General features: G+C 41.6%; 1 protein-coding gene across 3 annotated transcripts in view; it reads right to left on the bottom strand.

Annotated features, from left to right (window-relative positions):
* Window positions 1–19,815, bottom strand: part of BUB1B (BUB1 mitotic checkpoint serine/threonine kinase B) — a 42,240-nt gene extending 22,425 nt beyond the window's left edge. The window contains exons 1-14 of one of the 3 annotated variants that reach the window (XM_045016629.1): window positions 19,673–19,815; window positions 18,278–18,436; window positions 17,144–17,203; window positions 16,642–16,786; window positions 14,326–14,522; window positions 14,048–14,223; window positions 12,900–13,099; window positions 9,595–9,689; window positions 7,925–8,151; window positions 5,332–5,444; window positions 3,989–4,134; window positions 3,600–3,652; window positions 2,675–2,759; window positions 2,128–2,230 (exon numbers count right to left, since the gene is read on the bottom strand). In XM_045016629.1, the coding sequence (XP_044872564.1) occupies window positions 2,128–2,230; window positions 2,675–2,759; window positions 3,600–3,652; window positions 3,989–4,134; window positions 5,332–5,444; window positions 7,925–8,151; window positions 9,595–9,689; window positions 12,900–13,099; window positions 14,048–14,223; window positions 14,326–14,522; window positions 16,642–16,786; window positions 17,144–17,203; window positions 18,278–18,417 (1,740 nt within the window). In that variant the 5' untranslated portion in view covers window positions 18,418–18,436; window positions 19,673–19,815. Of the gene's footprint in view, window positions 1–2,127; window positions 2,231–2,674; window positions 2,760–3,599; window positions 3,653–3,988; window positions 4,135–5,331; window positions 5,445–7,924; window positions 8,152–9,594; window positions 9,690–12,899; window positions 13,100–14,047; window positions 14,224–14,325; window positions 14,523–16,641; window positions 16,787–17,143; window positions 17,204–18,277; window positions 18,437–19,292; window positions 19,311–19,668 lie in introns of those variants that run through there. The other 2 variants (XM_045016630.1, XM_045016631.1) reach the window with 2 other exon arrangements.
* Window positions 19,816–20,204: the final 389 nt, after the last annotated feature.

The following is a 20,204-nucleotide window of genomic DNA, read 5'->3' as shown; positions in this document are numbered from 1 at the left end:
CCTCAGAAGTGGGTGAATTTCAGTGACTAGTAAAGTGATAACCGAATAAAATTTATTTTCATCTAAATCTGTGTATGTTCAGTAGGCACATTATAAAAAGTTAAAAATCAAATCAAAAAAGTGTAACAAACATTAAAATCCTTCACAACTCAAGACAGACAGCCTTCAAAGCCATTAATGACTTCCAAATTCCAAAGTCCTAAAGATCTCTTCTCAATAATCATTCACCTGCAACACCCTGAACCTTTGACACAACCACTCTCCACATTTCTCCTTGAGACCCTCAGTTTTTTTGGACTTCAGGACTGTCCAATTCTTAGTTCTCCTACCTTGCTAACCAAGCCTTCATAATTAGAATTGCCTCAGGAGAAAGATTTCCTCAGTCTTCCCTTTTGGACATGCCTTAAGGCAGTGGTTCCTAAACTTTTTAATAAAGGTGACCCACCAAATGCATTTGTGTCTTTTGAGGGCCCCCATTGCTCCTACTTCCTCATCTCCGCTCCTCCACAGCTGTCCCCACCATCGCTTACTCTCCCCACCCGCAGCCCCTAGCTGGACCCCCTCTCTCCCCATGGCCAGGCCACTTTCCCCACCAGGGTGTTGTCTGCTTGCTAGCTCCAGCTGCTTCCTCTGTACTGTTGCTGCTTCCCAGATCCTGCTCCCCACTCTGCTGCCTAAGGGAAGTGAGAACAGGATCCGGGCAGCAGCAGCATGAAGGAAGCAGCCTCCAGGCAACACGCAGGGCAGAGAAAGGCTGCTGACTGACTGCTCACTGGCTCTGGCTGCGTCCTCTGTGCTGCTGCCGCCATCTGGATCCTGCTGCCCTTGTCACTGCCTGATGCTCAGGGTAAGCAGGAGCAGAAGGGGACACACACGACCCATGATGCGGGAAACACTGCCCTAAAGGCCAGTCTCTCTCCTTTCCATTAGCCTTCTGGCTGCCTACATGTAGAACCATTGTTATTTTTACCCTTCTACCCTTTCTGCCTCCCATTCTGTACAGGCTCCCATATCTCTTCAGAGATGTCTCACCACTTACACATGGCAAAAATTGAACTTCTCTTTTTTGAAACTGCCCTGCCTACTTTCTCCATCATTGGTGACAAATCCAGTCTCATTCCTATTGCTCAAAGTTGCAACTTTGAGGGTCTCTTTTACTCTTCCCTTTCCTCGACATCTTGGCTCTCACCAAATCTAAATGCTTCTTCCTCTATCACATTGCCAAAAAAACAAAAACGCCCCTACCTCATCCTCTCTTCAGCCAACCCATGGTTCACATCATGTATCACATGAACTACTGCAGTCTTATCTACTCAGTTTTCACTGATATTCACCTTTCTCCTCTTCAATCTATCCAGCATTCAGCCTTAATCATATCTCTAGCCATCCTAATTATATCTTCCTCTCTCAAACCCCTTCACTTGCTCATTACCTACTTCCTCATAAAGTTCAAACTCATCTTGACTGCTAAGACTCTGCTCAACTCTGCCCCCTGCCTTGTTATCCCTCACTCCCCACTTTGTACCTTGTCTCTTCTTGCTTTTTACTGTTTCCCATCTTGCCCTCTCACCTTAATGACTTTTCCATTCTGTTTCTAACCACGTATCTGTTGTCTTCTCTGCCCACTTTTATAGCCTTGTTTTCTGTCAACAACTTCAATTTCTGTGCAGTGTCCTCCTCCCTCCATCTCACTCCCTACTTTAAAATCATCATAACTTATGATTTGCTCTACATTCCATGTTTGTTCAAATTACACTGTAAACTCTGAAGCAATGACTAGGTCTGTTCAAGTTGTATAAGAAATAGTCATTAACATGCCATAACTGCATTATGCTTTAGTGTTGTTTAAAGCATCCCTCCACCCCAAAAAAGCTGCATTCATGTCCTGATCAGCCATGTCTCAAGAGAAAGCTAAAAACAAACAAGTCTTGCAGTGTGATCTGAAAGTCACTCCAATGGCTCGCAAACCAAAGAGAAAAGCCAGGGATCCCTTTATGAAAGTATGGTACTGCTAGTTTCCATCAAGGACTCATTAGTCCTTCTATCACACCATCACCAAGTTCAGCAATAGCACATTCTACACCTCCTCCTCTCCTCCAAGAGCTGATAGAGGAAATTTCTCCTTACGCAGACTTCTGGTGATATATTTTCCTTGGTGGTGATACTATCTGAAGGTTTACGAACAGCAAGGGGACGTCGGGCACTTTTCTGTGGGCAGCCTGCAGGATGACTAAACAAAAAAGTGACATTGCATTAAATATTTACAAAAATAACTTTTAAGTCTCTATAGGAGAGCAATTCACTCAACACTTCAAGACCACTTTGCCTCCTTTTTAGGTCAGAACTACAAACCAATACAATAAACTACTTACCAAGAATGAAGACAATCTTGTTAAGGTAGTATGTGTGTGTGGAGGGGGTGGGGGGAAAAGAGGGGAGAAGATGCACTGCGAGAAGAGAATAATTATGTGGAATTAATAAAGGAAAGATTTAGGATGAATATTGGGGAATTTTTTTCCTGACCATGAGGCTGTGGAATCTCCCAAGAGCAGTGAGACAAAACTAGACAATGCAAAAAAAGGAATACTGTGATGAATAATTGTGCAGTAAAGGGAGTGGTATGGGGGTAGTCTGGGCAATTTATTATATATACACATTTCAGTGATTCTATAACCTGACATTCTGGTTTTCTGATACAGACGATTCATCAAATATGGAGAAAAACGTAGTAGGATCCAGTGAAGGAGGGAGATCTGCATCTGGAATTAAAAAAAAAGAGATGGGGTAATATAGACAGATACTCCTGCACAGCATACACAATGGTGCTTCAGACCCATATAAAAGACAGCTCAAAGTGCCTGTCCTAACAGGAAGTATTTGGACTCATGCTTAAAAGCACCCCATTTAAAACACAATAGTGGCTCATTGTGTTAAGATCATTTGGTTTTGCCATGTTAAAGAAACTCAGAAAGTAAAAGGATGGTTCTTAATGAGCCAGTGTGCTATGTTTGGAATTGGAATTTTCTTTATAGCTTGTACTTTTCTTCTTAAATGTGGTCTCAACTTTCTGCTCATCCTGGTCATCCAAAACCACACTGTCTCTCCGGATTTCTGAGCGCACAGCTAGACGCTAGGTTATTTCTGTCAATAAGGAATAGTAATCTCATGTCTGACCATCAAGAAGATAATTTCGTCAGCCCACACCCTTTCAGGAACGAGTAGAGTACACAAGGTCTGAGAAAAGGCACTCTCAACTACAGCAGTCCAACTGTAGACTACTAACCAGCTCCTCCAGAAGGCACTCTAAACTGATATCAGTCTCAAAGAGAGAGAGAGAGTATGAAACTCTAGAACTGTACACCGGAAAAAGGAGGAAGGTTCCTCAGCTATTAAAATTATTAGATTTGCAAGTCTCTTTAAATAGTCACACCTCTTAATCAACAGAACACTGAGCATCTGAGACCCCTGAACAAGACCAATGGCCATTAAGCATGTTCTTTTCACTATTCTAATCCACACAGTTCTGCTATTCATTTGAATGACTACTTCCCATCAACACAGCTTTTTCTCAAAATGGTATCAATGCCAACAGAACTTACCCTTCGAGCATGGCTGTTCGTGCTGCTGAGCATTTTCTGCCAACTGGGACTCACTGTGAACAAAATATAGGCAAGTTTTTAATACATGCATGCAGCCCCTAACTAGACTTAGTAGACGAGCAAGCTGAACTCAGCTATGGTATAAAACACACTAAACATTACTCCTCTCAGACAAATTATTAAAATCCTCTGAAGACAGATACCTGATTCTGCTCAGAGGCCTGTACAGAGATCAGGATATATTTTGATGTATGATAGTTTTTCGAAAAACATGAGGAAAAATTAAAAAACAGGCTTCCCAGAAAGTGATCCATACTAAAAAATGCAAACAAAACCACATTGAGGCAGAGTCTCTCCACCGCCTGCTCCCAAAGCAAATCCTGCACTACCTTTGCAATCCAGTCAGTTTCTTCACAAGAGATCTTGCAGTGAGTGCTACTGTGCTGGAGAAAGCAACTTCTCCTTGTGCTTCAAGAGGCTCTGAAGCGCCCATCAAAACCGATTCCATTCTTGCAGGCTCCCTCTCCTCTGTTGGCTGTGACCATGAAAGAGGAAGTGGCAGAGGTGAGAGAGAGAGAGCACTCAGTGAGTGAATTGCAAGCCATACTACCAACTTCCAAAACTGTACGGGACAGCATTATGTGTGTAGTTAAAGTCAAGGTAGATTGATCGCTTATTTAAATCACCGATTTTAATGATGATTTAAAATCAGAAAGCAGTTAACTTATTTAAAACAATTTAAATCATGCTTCCTGTATGCACTTTATTTTTCTAAAGAAAGATTCTCATTAGTTGGTATAATAATGACGTGCTGATTTTATTATTTACAATTAAATATAGTTTTTACACTTAATTTGGTACTTGGTTAGCCAGGAGCATACAGCATAACTACACACATTTATTTGAGCAATTACATAGCTTAAAATAGAAATTAAGACTGTGAATAAATGTAAGAAAGTGCATGGTTAGAAAGTGTATTTACTAGATAATTAACTGTTTATTCATAATTTGTGTCTAGCTGTATTTGGATGGACGTTAGAATTCTGTTTGGGCATTTTTAAACAGCAATTTTATTTCTAGTTAAAAACTACCTTATGGATGCATTGGATACATAAGAAAAAAGTATTTCTGCTAAACTTTCCAGCAAATTACTAACATTTGGAAAAAATGTAACACCAACATTCACTTCACTTTTAGGATTGAAAATTATATAGAAATGTAGTGCAGCATATGACAGACTGTGCCACATTTATAAAGGTTGACATCAGAAGTGAAAAATGTTTTCTTCCAATTCAATATGTACAAAGCAGCCTTTAAGTAAATAAGTTTGAGGTGGGCTCTTGCATTTAGTATATTTTTATTTACACAATTTCAATAGAAGCTCAGACCTTAACATAGGTTGTCAAATTTAGTTTTAAAAGAAAAAAAAATAAATAAAAAACTCAGATTTAAATAAGTCAGATTTTTTAAAGCCATTAATTTTTATCCATCGTAGTTAAAATAAACTGGAAAAAAAACGAAACACCTATAGAAAACAATATTTCTCCCATTTTTCAGTTATTAGGGTGGTGGCCTTATGACTTATTTATACCAAAAATTTAAATATCCCTTCAGAGTAAGAGGGAGGAAACTGTACTAGCCAGATAAAAAAAAGGAGTCACTGTTCCATTAGAACTTTCATCTGCCTTCATACAGGTAGGCCATTAGCACAAATGAACAGGGAAGAAGATACCTGCTCAGATGGTCTCTGCTGCTGGTCATCATCTTTCTCCTTTAGCTTCTTCTCCAGCTCTTCAATCCTCCTCTGCATCTCTGCTGTCTGCTGTGCTATGGCATGAAACTCCTCTAAAGAAGGAAAGACTATGTATGTATTCCTTATGAGTAACCCTGTAGCCAAGCCCAAACTATGCACACCCTCAGTAACAGACACAAGATCCTCTTGTAAAGAAAAAGTTTCCCCACCTTACTTCCTGGGGAATGGTATCTATTTAGACTATTAACTAGGGTTGTCAAGCAATTAAAAAAATTAACCACGATTAATTGCACTGTTAAACAATCATAGAATATCATTTATTTAAATATTTTGGGTGTTTTCTACATTTTCAAATATATTGATTTCAATTACAACACAGAATACAAAATGTACAGTGCTCACTTTATATTTATTTTATTACAAATATTTGCATTGTAAAAAATAGTATTTTTCAATTTACCTAATACAAGTACTGTAGTGCAATCTCTATTGTGAAAGTTGAGCTTACAAATGTAGAGTTATGTACAAAAAAAACGCATTCAAAAATAAAACAATGTAAAATTTTAGAGCCTGCATCCTACTTCTTGTTCAGCCAATCGCTAAGACAAACAAGTTTGTTTATATTTGCAGGGGATCATGCTGCCCACTTCTTGTTTACCATGTCACCTGAAAGTGAGAACAGGCATTCTCCTGGCACTGCTGTAGCAAGCGTTGCAACATATTTACGTTCCAGATGCGCTAAAGATTCATATGTCCTTTCATGCTTCAACCATCATTCCAGAGGACATGCGTCCATGCTGATGATGGGATCTGCTCAATAACGATCCAAAGCAGTGCAAACCAACGCATGTTCATTTTCGTTATTCGAGTCAGATGCCAGCAGAAGGTTGACTTTCTTTTCCAGTGGTTCGGATTCTGTAGTTTCCACATTGGTCTTTTGCTCTTTTAAGACTTCTGAAAGCATGCTCCACACCTCAGATTTTGGAAGGCACTTCAGATTCTTAAACCTTGGGTCGAGTGCTGTAGCTATCTTTAGAAATCTCACATTGGTACCTTCTTTCCATTTTGTCAAATCTGCAGTGAAAGGGTTCTTAAAATGAAGAACATGCGCTGGGTCATCATCTGAGACTGCTATAACATGAAATATATTGCAGAATGCGAGTAAAATAGAGCAGGGGACATACCGAACTCCTTGGGGGAGAATTGTAACAAATTTAATTAACACTATTTTTTTAAAATGAGAGTCATCAGCATGAAAGCATGTCCTCTGGAATGGTGGCCGAAGCATGAAGGGGTATACAAATGTTTGGCATATCTGGCATGTAAATACCTTGCAATGCTGGCTACAAAAATGCCACGTAAATGCCTATTCTCACTTGCTGGTGCCATTGTAAATAAGAAGAGGGCAGCATTATTTCCTGTAAATGTAAACAAACTTGTTTGTCTTAGTGATTGGCTGAAAAAGAAGTAGGAATGAGTGGACTTGTAGCTCTAAAGTTTTACATTGTTTTGTTTTTGAGTGCAGTTATGTAACAAACAGAAATCTACATTTGTAAGTTGCACTTTCATGACAAAGAGATTGCACTACAGTACTCATATGAGGTGAATTAAAAATACTATTTCTTTTGTTTATCATTTTTACAGTGCAAATATTTGTAATAAAAAATATACACTTCAAAATTCAATTACAACACAGAATATATATGAAACTGCAGAAAAACGTCCAAAATATTATATAAATTTCAATTGCTATTCTATTGTTTAACAGTGCGAATAAAACTGCAATTAATTTTGTTAATCATGATTAATTTTGTTGAGTTAATCGTGCGAGTTAACTGTGATTAATCGACAGCCCTACTATTAACAGAACCAAAGAGGATCAGATAGGTAAAAAGGCCCATTTGCCAAACAGATCCAGTTTAATCCCTGATGTTCCTGGATAAACCCCTATAACTGAGGCAGACAGCACACATTCCTTGCTAGTAAGAGCTTGAGGAGTGCTGTCATCCACAATGGTTCACCTATTAACACTGATGAGCCAGTGAACCTCTTTTTCCCCTCCCCAACCCATTATAGACCTCCACATAAGTCTTCTCAGTCCTCAGTTTCTGGTTTTCTACTCTTAGGGCAGGTCCATACTCACCGCGTGGGTCGACGCGGTGAGTTCGACTTCTCGGAGTTCGAACTATCGCGTCTGATCTAGACGTGATAGTTCGAACTCTGGAAGCGCTGCGGTCGACTCCGGAACTCTACCACCGCGAATGGCGGTGGCGGAGTCGACCTTGGAGCCACGGAGTTCGACCCCGCCGCGTCTGGACGGGTAAGTCAGTCGAACTAGGGTACTTCGAGTTCAGCTACGCGAATAGCGTAGCTGAACTTGCGTACCCTAGTTCGACCCCCGCCCTTAGTGTAGACCAGGCCTTAGTATCAACAGGTGCTAAGCAACAGTCCTACCTGATGCTTTGCCTTCAACGGTAGCAATAAAGAAGGCTGCCACACCTAATGGAAACTGCAAGTGTAGTTTTCTGAATCAATCTGAAGAAACTTCCAGTCATCCCATTTTGATGCATACCTTCCCTTCTCTTTTTTGCTTTCTTTCTGTATATTTCAGCTCGGATCTCCTCCAAGGAGAACTCCTCTACTCCAGCATAAACTCTCTCTTTACAATACATTGCAACCTCTTTCTTCTCCTGACTGTCCTGTTGATGATTTTGCACCCGTTGTAGTGGATCTTCTTCCTTCCCAGGCTTCCGAGCACTTAAAACATGATTTATGCTGGGCTCAATTTTGCAGGGAGTACTAAGAGAACAAAAGATAATTAACATTCAGCACATAGTCCCCAGAGACGGGAGCATGGGTGGAAGTATGGATATCTCAAAGGATCCAGTTAAGGTCAGGACAGCCTATGGGCAACATAAATCAGCTCATGAAACAAACAGAAAGGAATGGAATGGCAGAACATTTATAAGTAGACACCTATGGGTAAGTGGTAATGAACACAAGCACCAATAAGGCCTAGTCAAATAGTATACACCTGCTATACAACACGCATGTTCTAGAGTGGGAGTTTTTGCCTTTAGCCCCAGAGACCCTTATGGATTCACTTGCCACCTGCAGCTTCTTGTCATCAATCACCTCCCCCCCAACTCATTTTGTTATCTAAGCAAGAAAAGTAAGCAGGATACACTTTTCTAAACTGTTCCCATAAGGTATAGCCTCATCCAAAACTGACTGGCCAAACCACTTAGAAAGCTAATTTAGGTGGAACTATATTTAAAATGTTTCTCAATTCTCTTTAAATTTAAGTGTAGACGGGACCACACTGTGCAAACAGCAAAGGTTCAACCTATACTGTAGGAAACAACCATGTCAGGGGACCCAACTATATAGCATGAGGCAAATCCCATAACAGGTGAGATTTGTTTATGTATTTAGCATAGACAGGACCTTGCCTTGTTATAAACATGTTCCTGGATTATGATACACTTTTGGACACAGCTAGGTAGCATGGTTCCAGGACATGGCTTAGATTCCATGCACAATATACAAAACTATGGGCGTAGCTACACAGTGCAGTAATGCACAACTGTGGGGTATGAATTTTAACATGCATGGAATCTAACTGGCCTGTGTAGACTCGGAAGACACTAAAAGTTCCCTAGAGTGCATTAATACAGCACTGTTCACACTGTGTAGACAAGCCCTTTGAATTAGGGAAAATCTGTGCTGCAACCAAGCCTTTGATGTTCTTGCTTTTGTATTTTATACACAGTCAAAAAAGCAACAATGTTCCACTCGCTTTCCCTACTGCAAGATAGCTGTGGCAAGAATAACTATCACTAGTCACCTTCTCCAGAAAGGGGTAAACAACCTCAACATTTTTTAATTTTTTTCCTGATGTGTGAAGCAATAAAAACATCAGAGGAATTTACAGGGATTTTAGTGAGCAATGCACAAGCAGGAAGCTAGGTTCAAGCCAAGTAACATACTTCTCCACACTTGTCATGGAAACTTTTTGAGAGCTTTTCTGAAAAGAAAACCCCTTAAGCTGACTCTAAAGTTCCAAAAAACACTACAAAACATAGCTACAAACCTGGATCAGACTTGGCTGCTCCCTACCACCACACAGGCAAGAAGGCCATAGACTTATGAAGTAGACTTTTGAGAATTCAGGGCAGCTGTCTCCTTCTCCCCAACCCTGCCAGCTCCCACTACAAGCCTTCTGAGGCGATAGAAACTCACATGACTTGTTGCTGTGCAGACTCTTCCACATATGGGGTAAAACTGGGCAGCATACAGGGCACCTCTATACCAGAGTTCATGTTACCGCGAGGACGCTGAAGGAGCAGAAACCCCATGTTAGCAGCTTAAAGATTCATTCTTAAACACACCCACAGGCTGATTTGTTCTTCTCTGCCCAGACTTTTTGATGTCCGCAATGACAACTCATTCCTTAGTCCTTAAAAATCCTGCCTCCATAAAAACCCATATTTCTCCAGCACTTCAGTTTCCTTCTGCTATGCAGTCAAGTTATAAAATTTCCAAATGGCCATCAGACACACATACCTTTCTTTTCGACTCCTATTTCAATTCCAGAGATGCTGATAATCCTCACTACCCAGTCAATATCTTTTTCCTCTTCCACCCACTTTTCGCTTAAGATTGCCCCAATACTTCAGAAGCATAATCTCTACTCTCAGCTGAGTGCTTCCTGACTTCCCTATTTTCCTTCCTTGCAGATTATGAACAAGTTGTCAAAGGAAGCATCAAGTTGGCAACCCTTGTTCCTTCTCATTCCCCTTAATTAAAAATAAGACTGTCAAGCGATTAAAAAAATTAATCGCTATTAGTCGCACTGTTAAACAATAGAATACCATTTATTTAAATACTTTTGGATGTTGTCTACATTTTCAAATATATTAATTTCTATTACAATACAGTGTACAGTACCCACTTTATTTTTTTATTACAAATATTTGCACTGTAAAAAAGCAAAAGAAATAGTATTTTTCAATTCACCTTATACAAGTACTGTAGTGCAAGCTCTTTATCATGAAAGTTGAACTTACAAATGTAGAAGAACGTACAAAAAAAACAACAACCTGCATTCAAACATAAAACTTTAGCACCTACAAGTGCACCCAGTCCCGCTTCTTGTTTACAATGTCACCTGAAAGTTCAAACAGGCGTTCACATGGCACTGTTATAGCCGCCGTCGCAAGACATTTATGTGCCAGGTGTGCTCAAGATTCATATGCCCCTTCATGCTTCAACCACCATTCCAGAGGACATAGGTCCATGCTGATGATGGGTTCTTCTCAATAACGATCCAAAGCAGAGTGGACTGACGCATGTTCATTTTCATCATTGGAGTCACATGCCACCAGCACAAGGTTGATTTTCTTTTTTAGTGGTTCAGTTTCTGCTGTTTCCGTATTGGAGTGTTGCTCTTTTAAGACTTCTGAAAGCATGCTCCACACCTCATCCCTCTCATATTTTGGAAGACACTTCAGATTCTTAAACCTTGGGCTGAGTGCTATAGCTATCTTTAGAAATCTTGCTTGGTACCTTCTTTCCGTTTTGTCAAATCTGCAGTGAAAGTGTTCTGGGTCATCATCTGAGACTGCTATAACATGAAATATATGGCAGAATACGGGTAAAACAGAGTAGGGGACATACAATTCTCCCCACAAGGAGTTCAGTCACAAATTTAATTAATGCTTGTTTAAAAAAAAAAAAAAAAGCATCAGCATGGAAGCATGTCCTCTGGAATGGTGGCCAAAGCATGAAGGGGCATACGAATGTTTAGCATATCTGGCACGTAAATACCTTGCAACGCTGTCTGCAAAAGTGACATGCGAAAGCCTGTTCTCGCTTTCAGGCGACATTGTAAAAAAGAAGCAGGCAGCAGTATCTCCCATAAATGTAAACAAACTTGCTTGTCTTAGTGATTGGCTGAACAAGAAGTAGGACTGAGTGGACTTGCAGGCTCTAAAAGTTTTACATTGTTTTGTTTTGAGTGCAGTTATGTAACAACAACCACCAACAACAAAAATCTACATTTGTAAGTTACACTTTCAGGATTGCACTACAATACCAGTATTTTTCAATTCACCCCATACAATTTATTTTGTTTATCATTTTTACAATGCAAATATTTGTAATAAAAAATATAAAGTGAGCACTGTGTACTCTGTATTCTGTGTTGTAATAGAAATAAAGATATTTGAAAATGTAGAAAAACATCCAAAAACATTTAATAAATTTCAGTTGGTCTTTTATTGTTTAACAGTGTGATTAATCGTGATTAATCTTTTTGAGTTAATCACATGAGTTAACTGCAATTAATCAACAGCCCTAATTAAAAACTTCAGATACTGTGAACTACACTCCATTCACTTGGACCAACATGCTAGCTATGCAAGCACATTTCATTCTCTTAATCAAATTGCCCTTTAACTAGTGGCAATTCTTTTCTCAGGGTTTCCATAATTTGAGTCCTTTGCTCTTTCCTACTTTTCCTTCTCAGTTGTTTGATTTCTAACCATTTTCACTCTCATGATACTCAGGTGGTCATATTTTCTACTGCCCTTTGACTCTTCCACATCTATTCTCACGATCTGCTCTGTCTAAGTCATTCAGTATTGGAGCGTTGGAGGCCAGAAGTACCCATATAAACAAACTTTTGATTTATTTCAGCTGCTCTCAGCTAACATCTGAGACTAAACTGCTTCTTTTCAAAGAGGAGCAGCCTGAAGCACAATCTCTGCTCCCCCCGCCTTTCCCTGTCTGTCTGCAAGCCTCTCTACATTGCTAGAGTATTGCCTTGATGCAACTTCTCCTCAATACCTTCTTGATGCTTTTGGTGTATCAACTTAACTGCCACCACTCTTAAGTCTCAGTTCTCCGGCCACTAGACCTGTGGAATGTTACTGACCCCCTTCCCATGCATATAAAGCTGTACAACCACATCCTCAAAATGTTCCACAGGTTGTGCTGCACTAAGCCAAATTAGCTGCAGCTAATTAATCTTCTGTGTTGCTCTTATCTCATGTCACTGAACTAACCAAAATTTGTGCGTGTGTGTACACACACACACACACCTACCCCTTCCCTCCCGTCCCTTTTCCTACTCCACCCTTGGCCAGCTTCTCTCCTTTCCACCCCACCCTAGCTCCATAATAGGGTATGAGGTCTCTTCTGTTGCACCTTCTTGTTAGCAAGAATTAGACTCGGCAGATATATCTGTTGACTTCACAGTGGCAAAGGGAGCTTTCTTATAAATCAGTGAAGCTAAGGGGCTGGAAGCAGAGATGTGGAGATTTTTTAGGAAGTTATAGAAATAGCCTGGCTTAGGAAGAAATCTTAGATTGAGGCTTTTGTTATTGTTATGCGAGTTACAATAAAGCTAAATCCTAAAGGAGAGAGGTAAGTTTTACTTCATATATAGCATGCGTAGACTTAATTTGAAAGAGACTGGGAAAAATCACCTACTCTTATAACCTCCCTCCTCCTTTTTTTAGCCAACCAGCCTTGCCACTCCTTACCCTGCCTGAGTTCCAAGGTCCTGCCTTCAGTTCGTTCTCTTTGGCCCTTCCTGTTGGGGGTGCTGCCCATGGCTGTGGTGTAAGTATAGGAAGCTCAGCTCTGGAGATTGAGGCTGTGTTCTCATCAAATACAGCAAAATTTGGGCCATTTGACACCTGTTGAGATGTTGAATTCTGGAAGCTTTGGCCTCGGTTTGCAGCTAGATGTAAAAAGGAGACAAGTTGTATATGAATAATGTTAGGAAGTGTCATAAATAAACAGATCAGGGTTAAGGTCTCTTTTCCCTGGAAAGGGTTAACAAGCTCAGTAAACTGAGAAACACCTGACCAGAGGACCAATCAAGGGGCAGGATAATTTCAAATCTCTGTGGAGGGAAGCCTTTGTCTGTGTTCCTTGTTGGCTCTGTGCTCTCTTTGAATCTAAGAGAGGCCAGTCATGTCTCCAAGTTCTCCTGGAGTAGTTCCTACTATCCAATAGTGAGTATTAATTAGAAAGGCAGATTAGTCTTATAATTTGATTTCTACATTTGCAATTGTGTGTTTGCTGAAGGAAATTCTTTATTTCTGTTTGCTGGTACTTTGCTTTTACTGAGAAAGAAATGGGGAGGGGGAATTCTCTCCAGAGATTGATAAGTTTAGACCCTGTATTTTTGCATCTTGGTAATACAGAGATAGTGTACTTTTTTCTTTCTTTAATAAATTCTTTTCTTTGGACTTGGTTAATTCCTTCTCTTGTGGAGATTCAAGGGAAGGGGAGGGGGGAAGAGTGAGTTCCTCCTGAGGTTGATTCACAGGGTTGAATCGGTGTGAATCTCTCCAGAGTGGCTAGGAGAGAGGGAGGGGGGAAGTGGGCTGCTTCCCTGTGTGTAGAGATTCAGGGAGATTGAATCTGTGTTCCCCAGGGGAAGTTTGGGGAAGGACTGTGTCCCAATACACGTACTTTATTGGGTGGTGGCAGCTTTTACCAGATCTTAACTAGGATTTAAGTTTAGAAGGATCCATGCAGGTCCCCATCTTGTGAACCCAACAGCTCCAAGTGGGGGTGAGACCTATGACAGAAGTTATTTGCATACTATACTCAAGTGTATTTTTGACATCACAAGATTACTGTTTTTCAATAAGCATAAGGATTGACCAGCCGAACTTACCTTTAAGAGCATCGCCTACTCGACTGATTGGGGCTCTCACGTTTTTCTTCCCCTTGCCTTTCAGTTCTGCCAGTGAGCTCCTTTGGGTTTCAGTTATAACAGGAAGATCCAACTCCTCCTCTTCATCTTGCTCAAGTCCCAGCAGGGTCTGTCGAGAGACACGGGCTTGAAACTGCCTGAAGAAATGCAAAAGTCAGTGTGAATTTCACTACGCAGGTTGCCTATTCAGAGCCGTACAAAACAAATCCATATTTACTCATTCCACGGGAAAGTTTTACCTGTGATGGGACTGTAGTTTGTCTTGAGGCTCAGCCCTGCGCTGAAGCCCTTCCTGGAATATTAAATCTGCTTTCTTATAACTACCTCTCGCCTCAAGTGCCTCTGCCCATGTGATGTAGAATAACGCCAGCGATGTGCCAATTTCCTGGCTGTGTAGATAACTGTAGAGGTCCAACGGTTCACTACAGTAGTTTCCCTGCAATAGCCCAGAAGTTTCAGTGATTTACTGCACCAAGTTAAAAGAAATAAAATAAAAATAAAGACTCTGGGTCAATTGCTACCCTATGATGCACCTGCAAGGCTTCCATTGTTTTCAATTCAAGTTCCACAAGAGTAGACCCAAGGTTAGACATAATTCTTTGTATTTAAGAGAAATATCAAGAGTTCACAAGATGAGGAAAGCAATTGCTAGAAATTCAAATATAGTGCTACTAAGCAAGACTGCTATTGTTACCTATGACTCCATGCATATACTTCATGGGTGGTAGAAAATTCCGGCCCATAAACTTACATATAGGCATTTTCTCTCTTTAAATAGTGTTTAAGAATTGTTTAAGGTGCCAGACTAATGGCCATGGAGGCAAAAGTCCTGTTAATCCTCAGAACAGGTACACCCTACCCTATCAACAGCTTGACGTTTGGGGAATGGGAAGAGAAGCAAGAAGAAAGACTACCTCTAGCATCCAGAAGGCGACTTAGGATTTAGGGAATTCATTTAGTACCAAACTCAATTTGGTACCAACTAAGATGAAAGGTAGTGGTAGTTTTGATGTGGAATTGAATGGGCATCCTATATCATTAACTGTAAAATCACGCTCAAACCAGGCTAGATTCAGAACGGTGACCTACAAGCCACTATTACTAACCTCAAGCCATCCAGATCCAGTCCCTCCAACAAATGCACCTTATGAAACCAGCAGAACAGTGCTAATCAACATTTATTGTGTTAAATTATTTCAGGTCTCCTATTTTATAACTTGGGTTAGAGAAGTTACACTAAAACTAGAACCCTTCCTTCTGCTTCAGAAGCAAGCAAAGCTTTATACTGGTCTGATCTTCACTGGAAGGAAAGCAGAGTTGTATTACTGTAATACCTAGGAGACCTAGTTATGGACCAAGCCTCCACTGTGTTAGGCACTGTAGTTACAGAACAACCAAAAAAAAAAAAAAAGCCCCTGCCATAAAGATCTTCCAATTTTACTTTATTTTTTTGACTGTTACATTAGTTTTGGAATTAGCTGCTTTTCATTGTAAGGCAGGTGAGTGGCAGCAGGATTCTCACTTCATCTTAACTACAGATGTTAGACAGTTCAGGATCACCCATTTTCCTACTTGAAGGGACCAATGAAATCATCACTCTGAGGGACAAGGAAAAGGATATGAACTTTATGAAGTGTTCATGTGTGATAGTAGCTAGAGGACATTATGTGTCTTCCATGAGTAAGGATCTTGCCTAACAGAAGACTTAGTCTCCCCCTACCGGGGCGATGCAGAAGAGAGGGTAATAGGCAGAAGGAACCCGGTTCTGGGAAGCAAAAAGTGCTTCAAAAGGATGTGCTGCCTCTTAGCAACACACAGGGCATATGCAGTGGAAAATGAGCCCCCTAAAGAAGCCTGTGGACTGCTGTTGCATATGGTGCACCTGTGCCTTTAAAAAAACAAAAAACATTTTTGCCTGCTATTGTTATGACATTTAAGACAACTAGGAAAAGATTACTAGAGAAAATGTTCTTCTTTCCATTTATGCTGTGTATTCAGTTTCACTGTCAGTTTCCTCTGTTTGTGTGTGCCTTCCATGCAGCAACAGGGGAGAGAAGAAAAACAAAGGATAAAAAACCATGAGCCATTCTGAGGCTTAGGGGCAGATATAGTAGCTGACACTTCATTTATCCCTCACTGTTTATATATTTAAAAAAAAACAATTGACTAGATTTCAAGTCAGCTGCATTCCTTTAAGCTTCTTCTGCTCTGTTTAACTGATCAGAGAATCAAGCAGCATCAGTCTGAAGAAATATGTAGTTTTTCAAATGAATACTTCTGAAGAAAGCCAGGTACAATTTCTGTCCAGGCTGAATGACACCAGAAGACTCCTGAAGATTCCATTGGAAGAGCAGTCTTTGAATGACAGATTGGTATATGAATCCTATACTGTGAACAGCTATCACGTGCCTGACAGAAGTGTAAAGAACTAATCTTAAATTTGCACTGGTAGCAGTCACAAAATGCACTGTACAAAGAAAAGCAGTTCAGTAACATCCAAAAGCTTCAGAAAATGCTTAAGAAAGTACCTAAGAGAACATCAAAAGGATACTTACAAACTTGAGCCAGAGACTGAGATAGCGAGGGTCTTTGTAGTATCTCTGCTGCTCATTCAGTGCTTTTACAGCTCTCTCCAGCACAGCTGAGAGATTGCTCTCTTTTCCACCCTGAGGGAATGTTTGCTCTGTCCATTTGATGTACCTGTAGATGGTATAAAAATAGAGGCATCTTAATTTCTATATATTATGAAGAGAAAAGAAGAAAAATTTGGTTTATAGTACTGAAAAAAGATAGATCATAGACTATTACAACAGAAGACATTTCTCTTTGTAGACCTTAACCCATTGATGAGGGGGTTTCTGTTAACAAAATGAAAGCACTTTATTCACTTCTTGTAACATTCCTACGTGAGCAGCAAAGAGTTCTGTGGCACCTTATAGACTAACAGACGTTTTGGAGCATGAGCTTTCGTGGGTGAATACCTACATGAAACTCTCTACAAATTTCCAACTATTAGAGATTTTACTGTCCCATTCTAGCAAAATAAAGATAGCCTACCTGTCCCAAACATCCAATGGATCATCTCCAGAATAAAAGCGGATTTCAGATTCAAATCCCCTAGAAAAAATACAACATGATACGTAAACAGTAGCTAAGTAACTACAAAGATATAGTTAACATGGCAGAAAACAAGATCTTCACTCCTATTTAAATCACTGTGACTATTTCTTCGGAGACAAACTTGTTTATTTCTCCTGCAGCAGGACCCAATCCTGCTCCCACTGGTGTCAAAGGAACCAAATTAGGCTCTTAAACCACCCTTGGACACAAAGTTTTCTAGTATTCTGACATTTAACAAGGAGGCATTGGAACAGCCTTTCAGTGCACATTTCCAAGTTACTATCCTGAGAGTCATATGGTCCCATCAAAGAGAATTCTTGTACCCTGCTATGGGAAGTTACCAGGGAGGGAAAGATAATCCACTGACAGGTAGCCCATTTTGATGGATTATTATAGTGGAGAGGTGTTTTTCCCTGACAAGTAGCCGCCCTTACTAGATTATTATGGTAGGAGTTGCGCATTCCCTGTTCAGTACTTTCATTTGGAAGATTACTATAAAGCAAAGGGGGAAAAAGGAGGGACATCCTCCTGTAATATTTGTATATTCCTCTTTAGAAGAATATTCAGACACAAGAGATTCTCCTTAGTGCAGTGTTCTCAAACTTTTTTATTGATGACCCCTTTCACATAGCAAGCCTCTGAGTGCGACCCTCCCTTATAAATTAAAAACAACTTTTTTTATGTATTTAACACCATTATAAATGCTGGAAGCAAAGCAGAGCTGTGGTAGAAGTTGACAGCTCACGACCCCCCCATGTAATAACCTCGCAATCCCCCTGAGGGGTCCCAACCCCCAGAGTTTGAGAACCCCTGCCTTAGTGCTTGCAGTTTAAACGTTCCACTATTGAAGCATGAAAGAATTTCCTCTGGCACCAGCCCTTCATCTATACATTGCATAAAAGGAAAATTCCTTTGACAGCTTTAGTGTGCTACAACCACACACAGCAGTATTAGTAAAGATTCAGACTGTACTTCCGCTCCCTACACTCTTCTTATAGCCAGGAGACTAATAGTGGAAACTCAACAGAAGGTACAGAAACACTGATGAAAACAGATCAATATTTTACTCACTGTTTTTGCTGCTGAATAGCTGTGTGGCTGGAAGTCTCCTGCTGAGCCAAAACTTCCTGCAGGGTAGACATGACCCGCCCCTGTCTCAGGGGTTGCACATTCTCTTTACTCAGCTCCCACTCATTCCACTCCTGTGACATGGTGACCTCTCCTGAAACACTACACAAGAAAGTAAACAATAGAGAAAGGGTGGTCCAGAGCTTCAGGTACTAGCCTGGGACTTACTTGACACACCCAATTCTCTGCTCTGCCACAGACTTCCCACAACCTTAGGCAAGTCACTTAGCTCTCTCTCTGCCTCAATTCCTCATGTGTAAAACAGGGATAACAGTACTTTCCTGTGTTGCAAAGGTGTCATGAGAATAACTGCATTAAAAATTGTGAGGCAATTAGATGCTACAGTAAAAGGGGGTGGGCCAGACAGATAGAATACCATGGACTCCTGTTATACTCCTATTAAAGCTACAATTTGAGAAGAGTGAGGATGAGAGAGAGACCCTTGATGGGGTATTAACTAAATGAACCACCAACTTTAAGCGTTGGCTGAAACAGCACAGCCACTGTGGCTCTTCCATAGACTTGGCAGAATTCTATGTTTTATAATTTTGGCAGATAATATAGATGCTTATTTTAAGCATTTTTCCTATTTACATGTTCAGTTGCATTAAATTACGGGTTTTAAGCATTTTGTTTCGTTTTTATCAATTTACATTTTCACAGTTGCAGGAAATTAGGGTGACCAGACAGCAAGTGTGAAAAATCAGGACAGGGGGTGGGGGGGGGAATAGGAGCCTATATAAGAAAAAGACCCCAAAATTGGGACATCTGGTCACCCTACAGGAAATGATGGGGGGGGGACGGGAGGGGAGGTCAGGCAATCAGTACTGACTGACAGCAGAGGTGGGGGTTCAGAAAGGTAACGCTTTATAAAACACACTCTCTCAACATCACAGAACAAAACTATACAAACTAAACATCTTTCAGTCAGAAGCTCTGGAGCTGTGTGTTTTCTTACTTTGCCTATGGGTAAGGGGCGGTAACGACGGACAGAAACGTGTTTCTGTGGGTTTGCCGGTGCAGGGTGAAATCCCGCCTTTGCTGCCATTTACCAATAACAATCTAATCCTGCGGGGGGGGGGGGGGGCTCAGCAGCGGCCCCCCATTGCGTAGGGCGGGCGGGGCTGGTGCACCTGCCACACGGTGGTTTGTAGACCCCCCCGTCCTCCCTCACGGTGAAGGGGGAGACCGAGGTTCTGAGATCGCTGGGGCACGTCCGAAGGCCCAGCCCTTCCCGGGACACCCCGGAGCCGTCCTGCCCCCAGCGCTCCCCGGGCGGCCCCCAGCGCCCCGCAGAGCCCACCCAGGGGCTCCTCCCCTCGAGCCGCGCTCACCCACCCGGCGCGGCAGTCACAGGTCCGCGGACACCGGCTCGGCGCCTCTAAGTCCCAACAGCGGCCAGCTCGCTCCGTTCGAGAGTTTAAACTTCAACCGCCACCAGCCTCGGCCCCATTGGCCGGTCCCTAGTACCACGGACACATCTGATTGGTCCCGCGGCCCGCCGGAAGCTCCGTGAGCAGAAGCGTAGTTTCCGCTGGGCCCATTTGCTACGGCAGAGCGTGGGGTCGGATCCCGCCTCTGTGCAGGGGGAGTCCGAGTGCGGGTTTTTTTCTAGGTGCTGCTGGCCGCAACATCACAGGGCTCGGGCTGACCTCGGCCCTTCTTTTAGCTCAAGCCCCACAAAATCGCTGGTCGGGCCCTGGCCCTCAGCCGGCAGGGACAGCATCAGTGTTGCCAACCAGCTAATCCCACAGACGCCCCTGCTCACTCTATTCCCCTTCTGCCCCTGCATGCTCTCTTCCACCCACACTCACTTTCACCAGGCTGGGGCAAGGGGCTGGGGTTCAGGAGTGGGTATGGGCTTTGGGAG

Source organism: Mauremys mutica, chromosome 4 (assembly GCF_020497125.1).
Source record: "Mauremys mutica isolate MM-2020 ecotype Southern chromosome 4, ASM2049712v1, whole genome shotgun sequence".
Taxonomy (NCBI): domain Eukaryota; kingdom Metazoa; phylum Chordata; order Testudines; family Geoemydidae; genus Mauremys; species Mauremys mutica.
The sequence above is the reverse complement of the archived record's forward strand: the minus strand, read 5'-3'. Positions and strand labels throughout refer to the sequence as shown.